This window comes from Kogia breviceps, chromosome 16 (genome assembly GCF_026419965.1).
Source record: "Kogia breviceps isolate mKogBre1 chromosome 16, mKogBre1 haplotype 1, whole genome shotgun sequence".
In the NCBI taxonomy this organism is placed as follows: Eukaryota; Metazoa; Chordata; class Mammalia; order Artiodactyla; family Physeteridae; genus Kogia; species Kogia breviceps.
This window is the reverse complement of record NC_081325.1, coordinates 68,547,487-68,559,907: the sequence shown is the minus strand read 5'-3', so window position 1 is coordinate 68,559,907 and position 12,421 is coordinate 68,547,487. Positions and strand designations below refer to the sequence as shown.

The 12,421-nt window shown below is 43.0% G+C and overlaps 1 protein-coding gene across 1 annotated transcript in view; it reads right to left on the bottom strand.

Annotated features, from left to right (window-relative positions):
• Positions 1-8,737: 8,737 nt before the first annotated feature.
• The window catches only part of TM9SF2 (transmembrane 9 superfamily member 2), a 57,244-nt gene continuing 53,560 nt past the window's right edge, over positions 8,738-12,421 (bottom strand). Inside the window, exon 17 of the mRNA XM_059041967.2 lies at positions 8,738-9,423. Coding sequence (XP_058897950.1) covers positions 9,356-9,423 — 68 coding nt within the window. The 3' untranslated portion in view covers positions 8,738-9,355. The remainder of the gene's footprint in view (positions 9,424-12,421) is intronic.

The following is a 12,421-nucleotide window of genomic DNA, read 5'->3' as shown; positions in this document are numbered from 1 at the left end:
GAAGTCTGTCATTGGACCTTTCCGATTCTCTTTTCTCTAACCTCCTAACACCCTAACTTTCCTCATCTTGCTGACCCAAGGCTGTATAAATCTCCTCTCTAGAGACCCCACCAGGGTCTGAACCCACCCCTCCATCCCCAAGATCCAAAATTCCTTCTTCCTTTCCCAGCAAGACCCTCCGCCTAACTAAGAGGTTGAAACTGAGTACAATTCCTCAAGGGTATTTTTTTCTTTCCTTTTTGAGAAAAAACATTTTTATTTTAGATTTATGCCAAACTAGTGAAATTGTGGTAGAATAGATAACATGATAGTTATCATTTTTAAGAGTACAATTTAGTGGTGTTAAATACATTAATAATATTGTATAAATATAATCACTATCTATACTTAAAATATTTTCATCTTCCCAAACACCAACTCTATAGCCATTAAACGATAACTCCCACCCCTGTAAGTCCTACCCTACTTTCTGTCTCTATGAATTTGACTACTCTAGGTACCTCATATTAATGAAAGCATACAATATTTGTCCTTCTGTGACAGGCTTACTTCACTGAACATAGTGTCTTCCAGGTCTGTCCACGTTGTAGCATGTGTCTTAATTTCCTTCCTTTTTAGAATATTCCATGGTACGGACAGACCACATTCTGTGTATCTGTTCGTCTGTTGGTGATCGTTTAGGTTGTTTCCACCTTTTGGCTAACGTGAATAATGCTGCTTTGCATTTTTTCTCTTCTTTTTAAATTACTTGGCCAGAAGTTTTAAAGGATCTCTCGCTGGGGCAGTGTGTGCAGTTTGAAGACTAGGAATGCCACTTGGCCTTGCCCTCATCGTCTCACAAACCAGGATCTGCAGTCCGGCATCCTGCTGCTGAAAGACGGCTGCCCTCCAGCACATGCCAAGGAATACTTGCTACCTCCCCTCGCTCCCCATCCTATTAGCTGGTATATTAGTTTTGTACGGCTGCCATAACAAAATATCACCAACTGGGTGGCTTAAAAAATAGAAATTCATACCCTACAGTTTTGAGGCCGTAAGTCCAAGATCAAGGTGTTGACAGGTCTGGTTTCTCCTGAGGCCTCTCTCCTTGGCTTCTAAATGACTGTCTTCTCTCTGGGTGTGTCTGTGTCCTCATATCCTGTTCTTATAAGGACACCAGTTATATTGGATTAGGGCCCACCCTAATGACCTCATTTAACTTAATTACCTCTTTTGGACCTATGTCCAAATGCAGTCACATTCTGAGGTACTGGGAGTTAGAACTTCAACATATGAATTGGTGGGGGGGACATAAGTCAATCCTAAACAGCTGGTTCAGGGATGAACCAGACTGACAGCATCTCTCTCTCACACACTCTGAAAGTTTGTATGTATGTATGTATTTATTTATTTAGCACCATGTGGCAAGTGGGATCTTAGTTCCCCGACCAGGGATAGAACCCGTGCCCCCTGCATTGGAAATGCAGAGCCTTAACCACTGGTCCAGCAGGGAAATCCCGAGCCTGAAAGTTTTTACTCTGCTGGTTTGATGCTATTGGGCTTGTGGAATAGGTGCGCACTTTTACGGACATAGCCTGGAATCTGCTTAGTGGACAAAAAAACCACTTAAGACCAGACCAAAACTGCAGGAATCCCTGGAAGGAAATTTCATTAACTCACTGACTCAACTGCATCCCAGGACAGGGTTTTCTGGCTGCGTCCTAAGAAGAATGTCAGGATGCTGCCAGCGAAGGTGGTAATGGGGGTGGGAAGGAAGCTGGTAGTGGACTTTGTGATTTTGGGTAAATTGCTTAACTTACCGGGGCTTCAGTTTCCTCCTCTGTGAGAGGGAGGGTCTCTTTAGGCCCCTCCTGAGTACTGGCACATGGGCATCACCTGGAGGCATCACCTGGAGCTGGTGAGATGTGCAGAATCTCTGGACCCATTCCAGGCCCGCTGAATCGGAATCTGCATCTTAAGATCTCCAGGTGATTCACAGGCACATGGAAATTTGAGAGGCACTGATTTAAGACTTGTTGGGTCTGGCAGTCACAGAGGGAGATCAAGGAGCCAGTCACTATGAAACAATTTCTCCCCTCCTTCGTTTCGTCCCCTTAGATAGCAGGTTGGAGGAAAGATGTTCATCCTTGCTTCTAAGCTGCTGTGAATGCAGGTAGGAAAGGCTCCCATCCTATAGGCAACTGTCACCCCATTCAGAGCAGAAAATAAGGTTTCAAATGCAATGGCCCCCTGCCACTTGCTAATAATCCTTGGCTGAGAGATCCAGGGAATGAACAAAGACCAACAGGATTACTGGGTTAATTTCAGAACTCCTCCCCATCCCACCCCATCTCCACCCTGCAATCTTCCATAGATTCATGTTATAAAAAGGGAGAGCTGAACTCCACAGTAAAAAACAATCCAATTCGCAAATGGGCAACAGACATGAACAGACATTTCACCAAAGATGGCAAATAAGCACATGAAAAGATATCCATTATCAGTAGCCGTAAGGAAAATACCCATTAAAACCACAATAGGATGTCACTACAGGGACTTCCCTGGTGGTCCAGTGGTAAAGAATCTGCCTTCCAATGCAGGGGACGCGGGTTCGATCCCTGGTCAGGGAACTAAGATCCCACATGCCGCGGGGCAACTAAGCCCGTGCGCCGCAACTACTGAGCTCACGCATCTCAACAAGAGAGCCTGCGTGCCGCAAACTACAGAGCCCACGTGCTCTGGAGCCCGTGCACAACTGCAGAACCCACATGCCCTGGAGCCCACGTGCCACAATTAGAGAGAGAAAACCCACACGTCACAACTAGAGAGAAGCCTGCGCACCGCAATGAAGACCCGATGCAGCCAACAAAATATAAAAAAAGATGTCACTACATACCTATCAGAACATAAAAAAATAGTGACATCAGCAAATGCTGGTGAAAATGTGGAGAAACTGGATCTTTCGTATGTTCCCAGTGGGAATGTAAAATGGTACAGCCACTCTATAAAGCAGTTTGGCAGTTTCTTATAAAACTAAACCATTTGACCCTGTGATTTCATTCTTGGGCATTTATCCCAGAGAAATGAAAACTTATGTTCACCAAAAAATCTGTATAAAAATGTTCAGAGAGGCTTTATTCATATTAGCCCCAAACTGGAAATAACCCCAATGTCCTTCAATGTGGGTAACAAACTCTGGAACATCCACCCTTTGGAACTTTCTCAGCGATAAAAAACGAGTGAACTTCGGACGCACAGTACAACCTGGGTGAATCTGCAGAGCCTTACACCGAGTGCAGAAAGCCAGTCCCAAAGGTGACACACTGCTTGAGTCCATTTACATGATACTCTTGAGATGACAAAATTACAGAAATGGAGAATGGATTAACGCTGGGGTAGGATGAGGGAGGTGAGGGTAGCTATACAAGGCCAACCTGAGGGATCCTGGTGCTGATGGAAATGTTCTAGATCTTCATGTATCAATGTCAATGTCCCGATTTTTATATTATGCTATGGTTTTGCAAGATGTTATCACTGGGGGGAAACTGGGCAAAGGGTACGCAGGGTCCATCTGTGTTGTTTTTTACGATTGCATATAAATTTACAATTCTCTCAAAAAAGAGACAGAGAGAGATAAAGAAAGAAAACAGAAATTATTCTTTTTTTTTTTTGGTGGTACGCGGGCCTCTCACTGTTGTGGCCTCTTCCGTTGCGGAGCACAGGCTCCGGACGCGCAGGCTCAGCGGCCACGGCTCATGGGCCCAGCCGCTCCGCGGCATGTGGGATCTTCCCAGACCGGGGCACGAACCCGTGTCCCCTGCATCGGCAGGTGGACTCTCAACCACTGCGCCACCAGGGAAGCCCAAGAAATTATTCTTAAAAAAAAAAAAAAAAGACATAGAGACCTGGGTCCTGGTCCTCATTAGAGAAATGCTTCAATTCTTTGCCAGATGAGGAATTCTGGTGCTTCTGCTGGGTGTGAAGTGGGAAGGGAGAAGGTCAGAGAAGGGGAAAAGGAGAAATTTTTTTTTTCTTTAATAAATTTATTCTATTTATTTTTGGCTGTGTTAGGTCTTCGTTGCTGCCCCTGGGCTTTCTCTAGTTGCGGTGAGCGGGGGTTACTCTTCGTTGTGGTACACGGGCTTCTCATTGCAGTGGCTTCTCTTGTTGCGGAGCACAGGCCCTAGAGCGTGCGGGCTTCAGTAGTTGTGGCTCGCAGGCTCTACAGCACAGGCTCAGTAGTTGTGGTACATGGGCTTAGCTGCTCCGTGGCATGTGGGATCGTCCTGGACCAGGGCTCGAACCCCTGGTTCGAACCCCTCCACTGGCAGGAGGATTCTTAACCACTGCGCCACCAGGGAAGGCCAAGGAGGACACTTTATTTATTCTCTAGAAAGCCCTACATTTCTAGGCTAAGTAGACAAGTGCTTGGACCATCTTTCCTCAGGAAACGATTGGTTGCCAAAGCCCAGCCAAACCTCAGAAGCCACCAGAAATCCTAAGAAACTACAAAACAGATCTTCTGTGCCCTCGTGGGCGCCACATGTCAGAAGCCCTGTTTGTCAGCAGGATGAGCCCGGGGGACACTGCTCTGCAGCCTCCAGATGTGGGAGAAGTCTGCCTGGGGTGTTCCTTCAACCACACGCCACCAGGAGGCTAGGCCTGGCTCAGCAGTTCTTGCATCAAGGCCCTGGGCAGCTTCTAAGACCTGCCTTTGGTGGAGGGGCTCATCAAATTCCACTTGAAGACAAAAGGGAGTCTGTGGGGCAGGTCACCTCCCTGAGGGCTGCCGGGTGCTCTGTCGGAGGGCTCTGTAACTTCCCTCCCCCCACATCCCTTGGCATCCCACCTACTTGAGTCTTGCCCCTTCCGTGTTTACAGGGTGCTCACAGACTAGTGGAACTTCAGCTTCCTGCCCTGCCCGGCACAGACAAGGATAGTAAAGGCGTGAACCAAGGGCGACACCTTGAGCTGCCCTGCAGTTCACAGTGCAAGTGGCAGGATGACGGGAGGCAGGCTCCACAAACGGAGAGCAAGTCACTGTCCTCCCTTTACCTCCCCACCTTTTTCTGTCTCAAAGACAGAATTACTCAAAGAGTAATATGCTACTCTGGATAACGCACACATAGAACATCTAGAAAAGCTGGTGAAATCAGGATAAAGATTGCAATGCCAAACCACTGTGTTTGCGTAACTAGAACACTGAGAGGATCAGAAGGAACTGTGGCTTAATATAAAATGACATCCTTACCCAACTCCCATTTAGCCTTTGGTCATCTGCTGACAGAATTTCACATACGTTTACTCACACATACCTCATAGCAGCCTGAAGATTAAATATTTGAATGTAAGTGCAAGTCAGACGGGATCAAAGTAGATTTTACAGATTTTTCACAGCTCTGAAAGGTAGGCTGCATCTTCCAGTGGAAGAGGGCAGCTCACGGGCACTGTGCAGGGTCTGCGCTTCCTTCCCTCGGGGCGCCATTTCAGCAGCAGCACCTTGGGCTTTGGTTGGTGGGGGTCGCCGCAGCCTCCTGGGACCATCCTAGGAGGCCAGGGTGCAGCAGGTGAGCCTGGGGAATTGCCGGGACCTGGAGCCTGGGCTGGGAGTGTGTCCGAGGCACCCGTGCGCCCGGGCTTCCGGCCACAGCCCAGGACAGTGAGGTAGAACGCGGGGAGTCCCTTCAAACCCCAGAGGGGCCGCTCCAGAGCGTGAGGTCAGCCGCCTCGGGGGAGCAGCGACGAGGAGAGGTGCTGCGAAGGAACTACTCCCCAGCTGTTCACACTGATCCTTGGATCCCTCCCCGACCCCCGGAAACAAAGCTCATTTCACTGTTACTCACATGGTTAAAAATGCAACCACCCTGGCATGCATGTAAAAACAAACAAACAAAATTCACACCTGAGGTAGAAATGAACCATATCATGGCTTCTCCTGAAATTAAGCTTTGGTAACACTGGGTGGGGAGGGTAGGTGGAGAGAAAGCCGAGGAAGGGCGCCCAGCTCCTGAGGCAAATGGTGCATGCGAGCGAGTCTGTGTGCACAAGTGCACATTTTAGCCAGGCATCAGGTTGTTTTTAAGTCCCTTTTCCAGAGATCAGTAACAAGGGGCCACATGTCTGCATAGCAATTCTTGGAATAAGATGCTGCCTCCGTGAGCTGGGACCTTTTACTAGATCCCTTGTCACCATGTACTGCCTCTGGGCAGCTGAGCTGGAGCCGCTATCCGGCTATCGGACAAGAGAATTTCCTCTTCGAATTTCTTTCCCCAAACAGGTCCTAAGAGGTGGTCTATGCCACTTTACAGATTTATTAAATGTCAACGAGGTGACTTTCGGAACAGCGATGCTTTGCACTAATATACCAAACATATCCAGCCCAATAAGAATACAAACTCCACAGCTGCTTTCTTAAAACTCTCACGCCAATTCTGAAACCAGATACTCTTCATACCGTCAGTTAAACAGGAATCAAAGAAGAGGTTTCAAGTAGGTAAATTAAAAACGAAGTTTCAGCTTCTGGAAAGAAACCGTTAACAATGATTGTCTCCAGGGGAGAAAAGTCAGTGACTGAGGATGAAAGCAGACTTACTTTTCTCTATATTCTCTTGTCCATTTTGAACTGTTTACCGTGTGCATGGATTACCTATTCCAAAGAAAAATTTGAATTAAAGTGAAAATTAAATATTCAGAATCTAAACTGAAACTGTGAATACAGACTATCCCTGTTAAAGTGCTTTTTCTTAAACCTTCAAAATAAAGGGAAACAAGCTCTGCTATTTAAAAAAGCCCTCCCTCCTGCACCCCCCGCATTTCAATCGCTGTGTATAATTCCTTTGAGGAGCAGAGTAACCATGTGTGGGAGTTAAAAATGCATTTAATCGTTTCCCCCCAAATGTGACAGAAGTGTGGCAAGGAGGGCCATCTGTTTTATTTGAATGAGAAATGACCCAGCATTCTGATTTCAATTAGCCTCTTTGTAGCTTTATGTCTGAGCTGGTTCCATGGGTAACAGTTCAAACTAAGTATAGAGAGAAGCTGGCCAAGTTCTGCCAGTGCTGATTTGTTTGAACAACTGTCAATGAACATAGAACAAGTGTACAAGATGATGTTGCTGGAAGCACATTAAAATGTAAAATTTTACAGAATCAAAACCTCACATTCTGGAATCTGAGAGCTAAACAAAATATTGAAATAGTGTCTTTATATCATTATATCAAATAGTTTAAATATTTAAAATCAATATCACTTATTTCAATTCTTAGTTTCAAATGACAAATATACGCCTACGACATGAGAAGTCCTGTTAATGCCGTGGGCCTGAACCGAAGATGATACAAGTAGTGGATACTGCCCTTGAGAAGCATGTGATCTATTTGGAAGGATAAGCCTGCAAAGTTATACAATAATTTGAGTAATATTTAAGACAATAATAGAACTGTCAAACAAACATCAGCACTGAAAATATTACCATGAATTCTGAGGATGGAAAGGGAATACTTGAGTCAAAGGCTTTATATTGCTCACTGGTGGTAGAGCAGGGCTGAAACACACACACCCCATCTAATACCTGTGTCCCTTCCACATCACCTCTACTCCCTTTTTACACACAAGCGCGCACGCGCACACACACACGGCAGGTTTACGAAGGTGGGTGCACTCGCTCTAGAATGGTCAAAGGTAACCCAGTGATGCAACACTGCACTGGTGACGGTCCAAAGCCACTCCCATAGCTCTAGGGAAGCCAGCCTGAACCTCAGCTCCAGTTGTCACTGCCTCCCAGGGTGTGTTTGTCAAAAACACACCAGATTTCTGGGCCCCCATCCTGCACAGGTTGACTGCCCAGTTCTCTGATAAATTCATGTAATGGGTCTCAAGGAAGTCATCTGAATGGGGGAGGGGGAGAGTCATTTTTGATGGCAGCTAGTTTGTGCAATTTACTGGAGTGTAACCGATTCACACTTTCCCACAGCACTCAGGTGTGCCCAGTCCTTACCATCTGCTTTCTTGATGTCCTGAGAGAAGGTTCTGTGACCTCGGTTCTGCAGCTTCAACAGTTTCTCAACATGTCCCTCCTCAAGGAGTTGGCCGGTTCTCCAAAGCCACATCATCCAGGGCAGAGGAGTCATGGTGGTGATGGCCACTGAGACGGGACCCTGTGGCAGGGCCCTGGCTCAGCAGCAGAACCACGGGATGGATTCTGAGTCCCCAGCTCCTTCCACCTGAGCACTGCTGAAACAGGAAACAGGGAACTATCCACAGTGCGGCTCACCCAGCCCCACCGGCTTAGTTTACTGCTGTACGTGAGACAGTCCCAGTCAGCATGCTGCAACACGGTTATTTCTTAACTCTAGGAGATCCAAATTAAGACAATGTAATCATAAAGAAGAACTGCTAGTCATTGTTAATGTACAGATCATAAAAACTGATTTTTTTAAAAAATAAAAAATACTGTATTTTGAAAAACAGGTAAGAAATATGAAATTCTTAATGGCAATGCAGTAAGGCTCATATTAACTACTATACTTACATAATTTATCTGGCTAGATATGCACGATTAAAATTTCTGTTACTGCCTAATAGTGAAAAATTTTAGTTTTGTTACAAAGCCCAGGAGACTGGAATTTCATTTAGCTCAAAACTCAGAAAGTATTACATTAGCAAAAATCAGTAAAATCTGACGTAATAGTATAAATCATTAAAAACACCATTGGTAAATGGATTTGTATTTACAGAATCTCCATGAATATGCAATGACGATGTTTTTACAATATTTATTAAGATAACAATTTTATAAATTGAAAGACTCAGAGGCACATAGTTTAAAAGGCCAATACCATGGGAATAATGAAGTCAACACAGAAAAGAAGATATGAACAGTTACAACCAAGACGTTTTTAAAAGCCACATTCCCCCAATACACATCATACGAATTATCCTTCAAAATTACCATGATAAAAAGTTACTTCCTTCAAAGAAAAATAATTCTTTCCACCTACCAAGCCTAGAAAATCCTATTTACAATGAACTGTCCTGTATTTCATCAGTACTGTTTAATATGGCCTCTTCTATTTTATCATTAGAAGTACTGAAAATTTTATAGCTATTATATTTACAAATGCACATAATATTTAAATTTGCTCTTCACTGAGAACAACTGAATATATACTTAATCAAATCACAATACAAATGTTTTAGTGTTGATAATACATTCTGTGGAGACAGGTGTATGGGGAGAGGTGTATTTAGAATTATGTTGTTTCTGAAGGATTACTAGGCCAATAAGTCTGATAAAACTCAAGGCAGTCACAAAAACAGCTCTTTGTTGATGAAGAATTTAATTTATTTCTGTTTTAACTGGACACACGGGGCTTCTTCAGTCAACCTTCACCACACTGTATATTTTGGTAACAAACCAAAAGCATGCAAAGAAGCCAATTGTTCCTATAAAAGAAAAAACAAAAATAAATCCCTTTTCAAAGGCAGCTTCATGATTTACACAAAAATACAGCCTTAAAATGATTGGTTCCTTAAAAAAAGCCACAAAACTATAAATCATTACTTAACAGGAATATACCATAGATCCATGAACTTTTTTGAAAAATACAGAACTAATTCAAATCAAATTTCTTACAGAAATTGATAGAAAAAACTTTGTATGCTTTAAGATTACTGCAAGCTTTCTGTAAGATACTCTTTTTCTTATTACATGGAAAAGGCTAAAATTGAAGACGAAAAGGATGCCAATTTTACTTTTCTATTTAGGAATATTTTCATTTTTTTTTCCCACATCTTTTTTGGGAGTATAATCACTTCACAATGTTGTACTAGTTTCTGCTGTATAACAAAGTGAATCAGCTATATGTATACATATATCTCCATATCCCCTCCCTCTTGCACCTCCCTCCCACCCTTCCTTAAAAAAGTAAAAACAGAACTACCATACGACCCAGCACAGCAATCTCACTACTGGGCATATATCCTGAGAAAACCATAATTCAAAAAGAGTCATGTACCACAGTGTTCACTGCAGCACTATTTACAATAGCCAGGACATGGAAGCAAACTAAGTGTCCATCGACAGATGAATGGATAAAGCAGATGTGGCACATACATACAATGGAGTATTACTCAGCCATAAAAAGAAACGAAATTGAGTTATTTGTAGTGAGGGGGATGGACCTAGAGTCTGTCATACAGAGTGAAGTAAGTCAGAAAGAATATTTTCTTATCACAAAATGGAAAACTGCCATTTAATTAATTCAACATATGATATGAATGGCTTAAATATCAGAATATCAGATTCACAGAGTAACTAAATGGGGATATTTTATAAGTATAGTTAGCGGGAATGATGAGTTTTCAAAGAATTATAATAAAATAACTCAAAAAGATTTTACTAAGTGTTGAAAGTGATATTAGAATATTAACAAAGGCACACCCCCTCTGAAATGAGAGGTGGTGTGGTACTGGAGGACAGAGCAGCTCTGTCATGAGCTGTGTGTATCATCTTTGGATTAGACACCTGGAATCTCCAAGCCCATTTCTTTATCTTATTTAAGAGGGATAATTTTATCTGCCCTATCTCTATAGACTGTTACGTACAGTAAACGAGATGATTCATGAAAAAATACATGCCCTAATTTTCAGGTATTTTCATCCCTCTAGATTGCAAAAAATCTGAATGCTAGAGAGGTGACAAATATGAGGCTCCAAGGGGTTACGTAACTGTCTAATGGCCTGTGGCTGGTAATAAGAAAGGCCAGAATTCAAATTCACCTTTTCCGACGTCAAGCGTAGTATTCTTTTAAACTATACCATGCTTAGATTTACTAAACATAAATTCAGAGACTCTGTTTTGCAAGAGAATATATACTAAATTGTGAAACTAACACATGTTTAAAGCTGAGGCATAGCTTTTTTTCCCAAGATTACCCCCTGAGAAATAGTCAATAGGTAGGGGTGCAGAAGAATACAGAAGGAGATATATACATGTCCCTTGTGGAAGTTTTATCTTTATTTTTTTTAAATTTTTTTATTTTATTTTTTTTTGCGGTATGCAGGCCTCTCACTGTTGTGGCCTCTCCCGTTGCGGAGCACAGGCTCCGGACGCACAGGCCCAGCGGCCATGGCTCACGGGCTTAGTCGCTCCGCGGCATGTGGGATCTTCCCAGACCAGGGCACGAACCAGTGTCTCCTGCATCGGCAGGCGGACTCTCAACCACTGCGCCACCAGGGAAGCCCTATCTTTAAAGTTCTAACAGTTTTCACCATTGTTTTAAATGTAATATAAACAGAAAGTATTAAAGTAGATTTTCTAAGTCAAGAGACTATACATGGGCCATTACTACAGAAGTTATGAATGTTATTATTCTCACATCATACATGTACCGAGTACCTACTCTGTGCATGTCATGCACATTGTGTGTGTTTTGGAGGACACACAAATACACCTTTTGGATATTCAAAGGGTCATTATTAAGACTTGGGAAGAGGTTGGGGTTAATTTCGGAAAAGTAATGGTGAAAACATAAATATATTTAAACAATCTTATGGTTAGCAAGAACTTCCAAGATAGTAGAAGGTACTTTAAGATAAAAAAAACATTTTATCATCAGACTAGCAATCCTAAGAAAGTTGAGTTTATTTTGTTCTTAACAAAATACTTCTAGTATTTTACTTTGTTCTTAATGTTGAATAGATATAGTGTACATACTAAAAGTGGCATCTTTCCTTATGTGACAGAACAATTATTTTGTCTTGTATAATAGACTGACTTATATAAAAGGTGTCAGTTCAGAGTCCTGAAATAAATATGGATGTCCCCACTTTAGAAAAATGCAAGACGCTGAAAGGGCTCAGCACTCCTGTGTAGAGAACCTTTTCCACAAAGTGAAATACACTAAAAGTTACTGGCTTGGGCTTCCCTGGTGGCGCAGTGGTTGAGAATCCGCCTGCCAATGCAGGGGACACGGGTTCGTGCCCCGGTCCGGGAAGATCCCACATGCCGCGGAGTGGCTGGGCCCGTGAGACATGGCCGCTGAGCCTGCGCATCCGGAGCCTGCGCGTCCGGAGCCTGTGCTCCGCAACGGGAGAGGCCACAACAGTGAGAGGCCCGCGTACTACAAAAAAAAAAAAAAAAAAAAAAGTTACTGGCTTAACTGATTGATTCAATTTGCTGTGGCTCTAGAATTTAGATTACAAAATTTGTTTTACTCTAAATAAGTAAAAATATGACACTTTAAAAATCAAGAACAATAAAGTTCAGGTGATGGTTAAATTATCATTATAACATATGCCTGGAAAAACAAGAAGACATTCACCAAGATCATTATTTTTTTGTGTGTAGCAAGGAATAAATTACTCTATATATGCATGCATGGACACAGATACAGATGCACAACAGTAATCCTTGTTTCACAGGCTATGACTGTTTTACAGA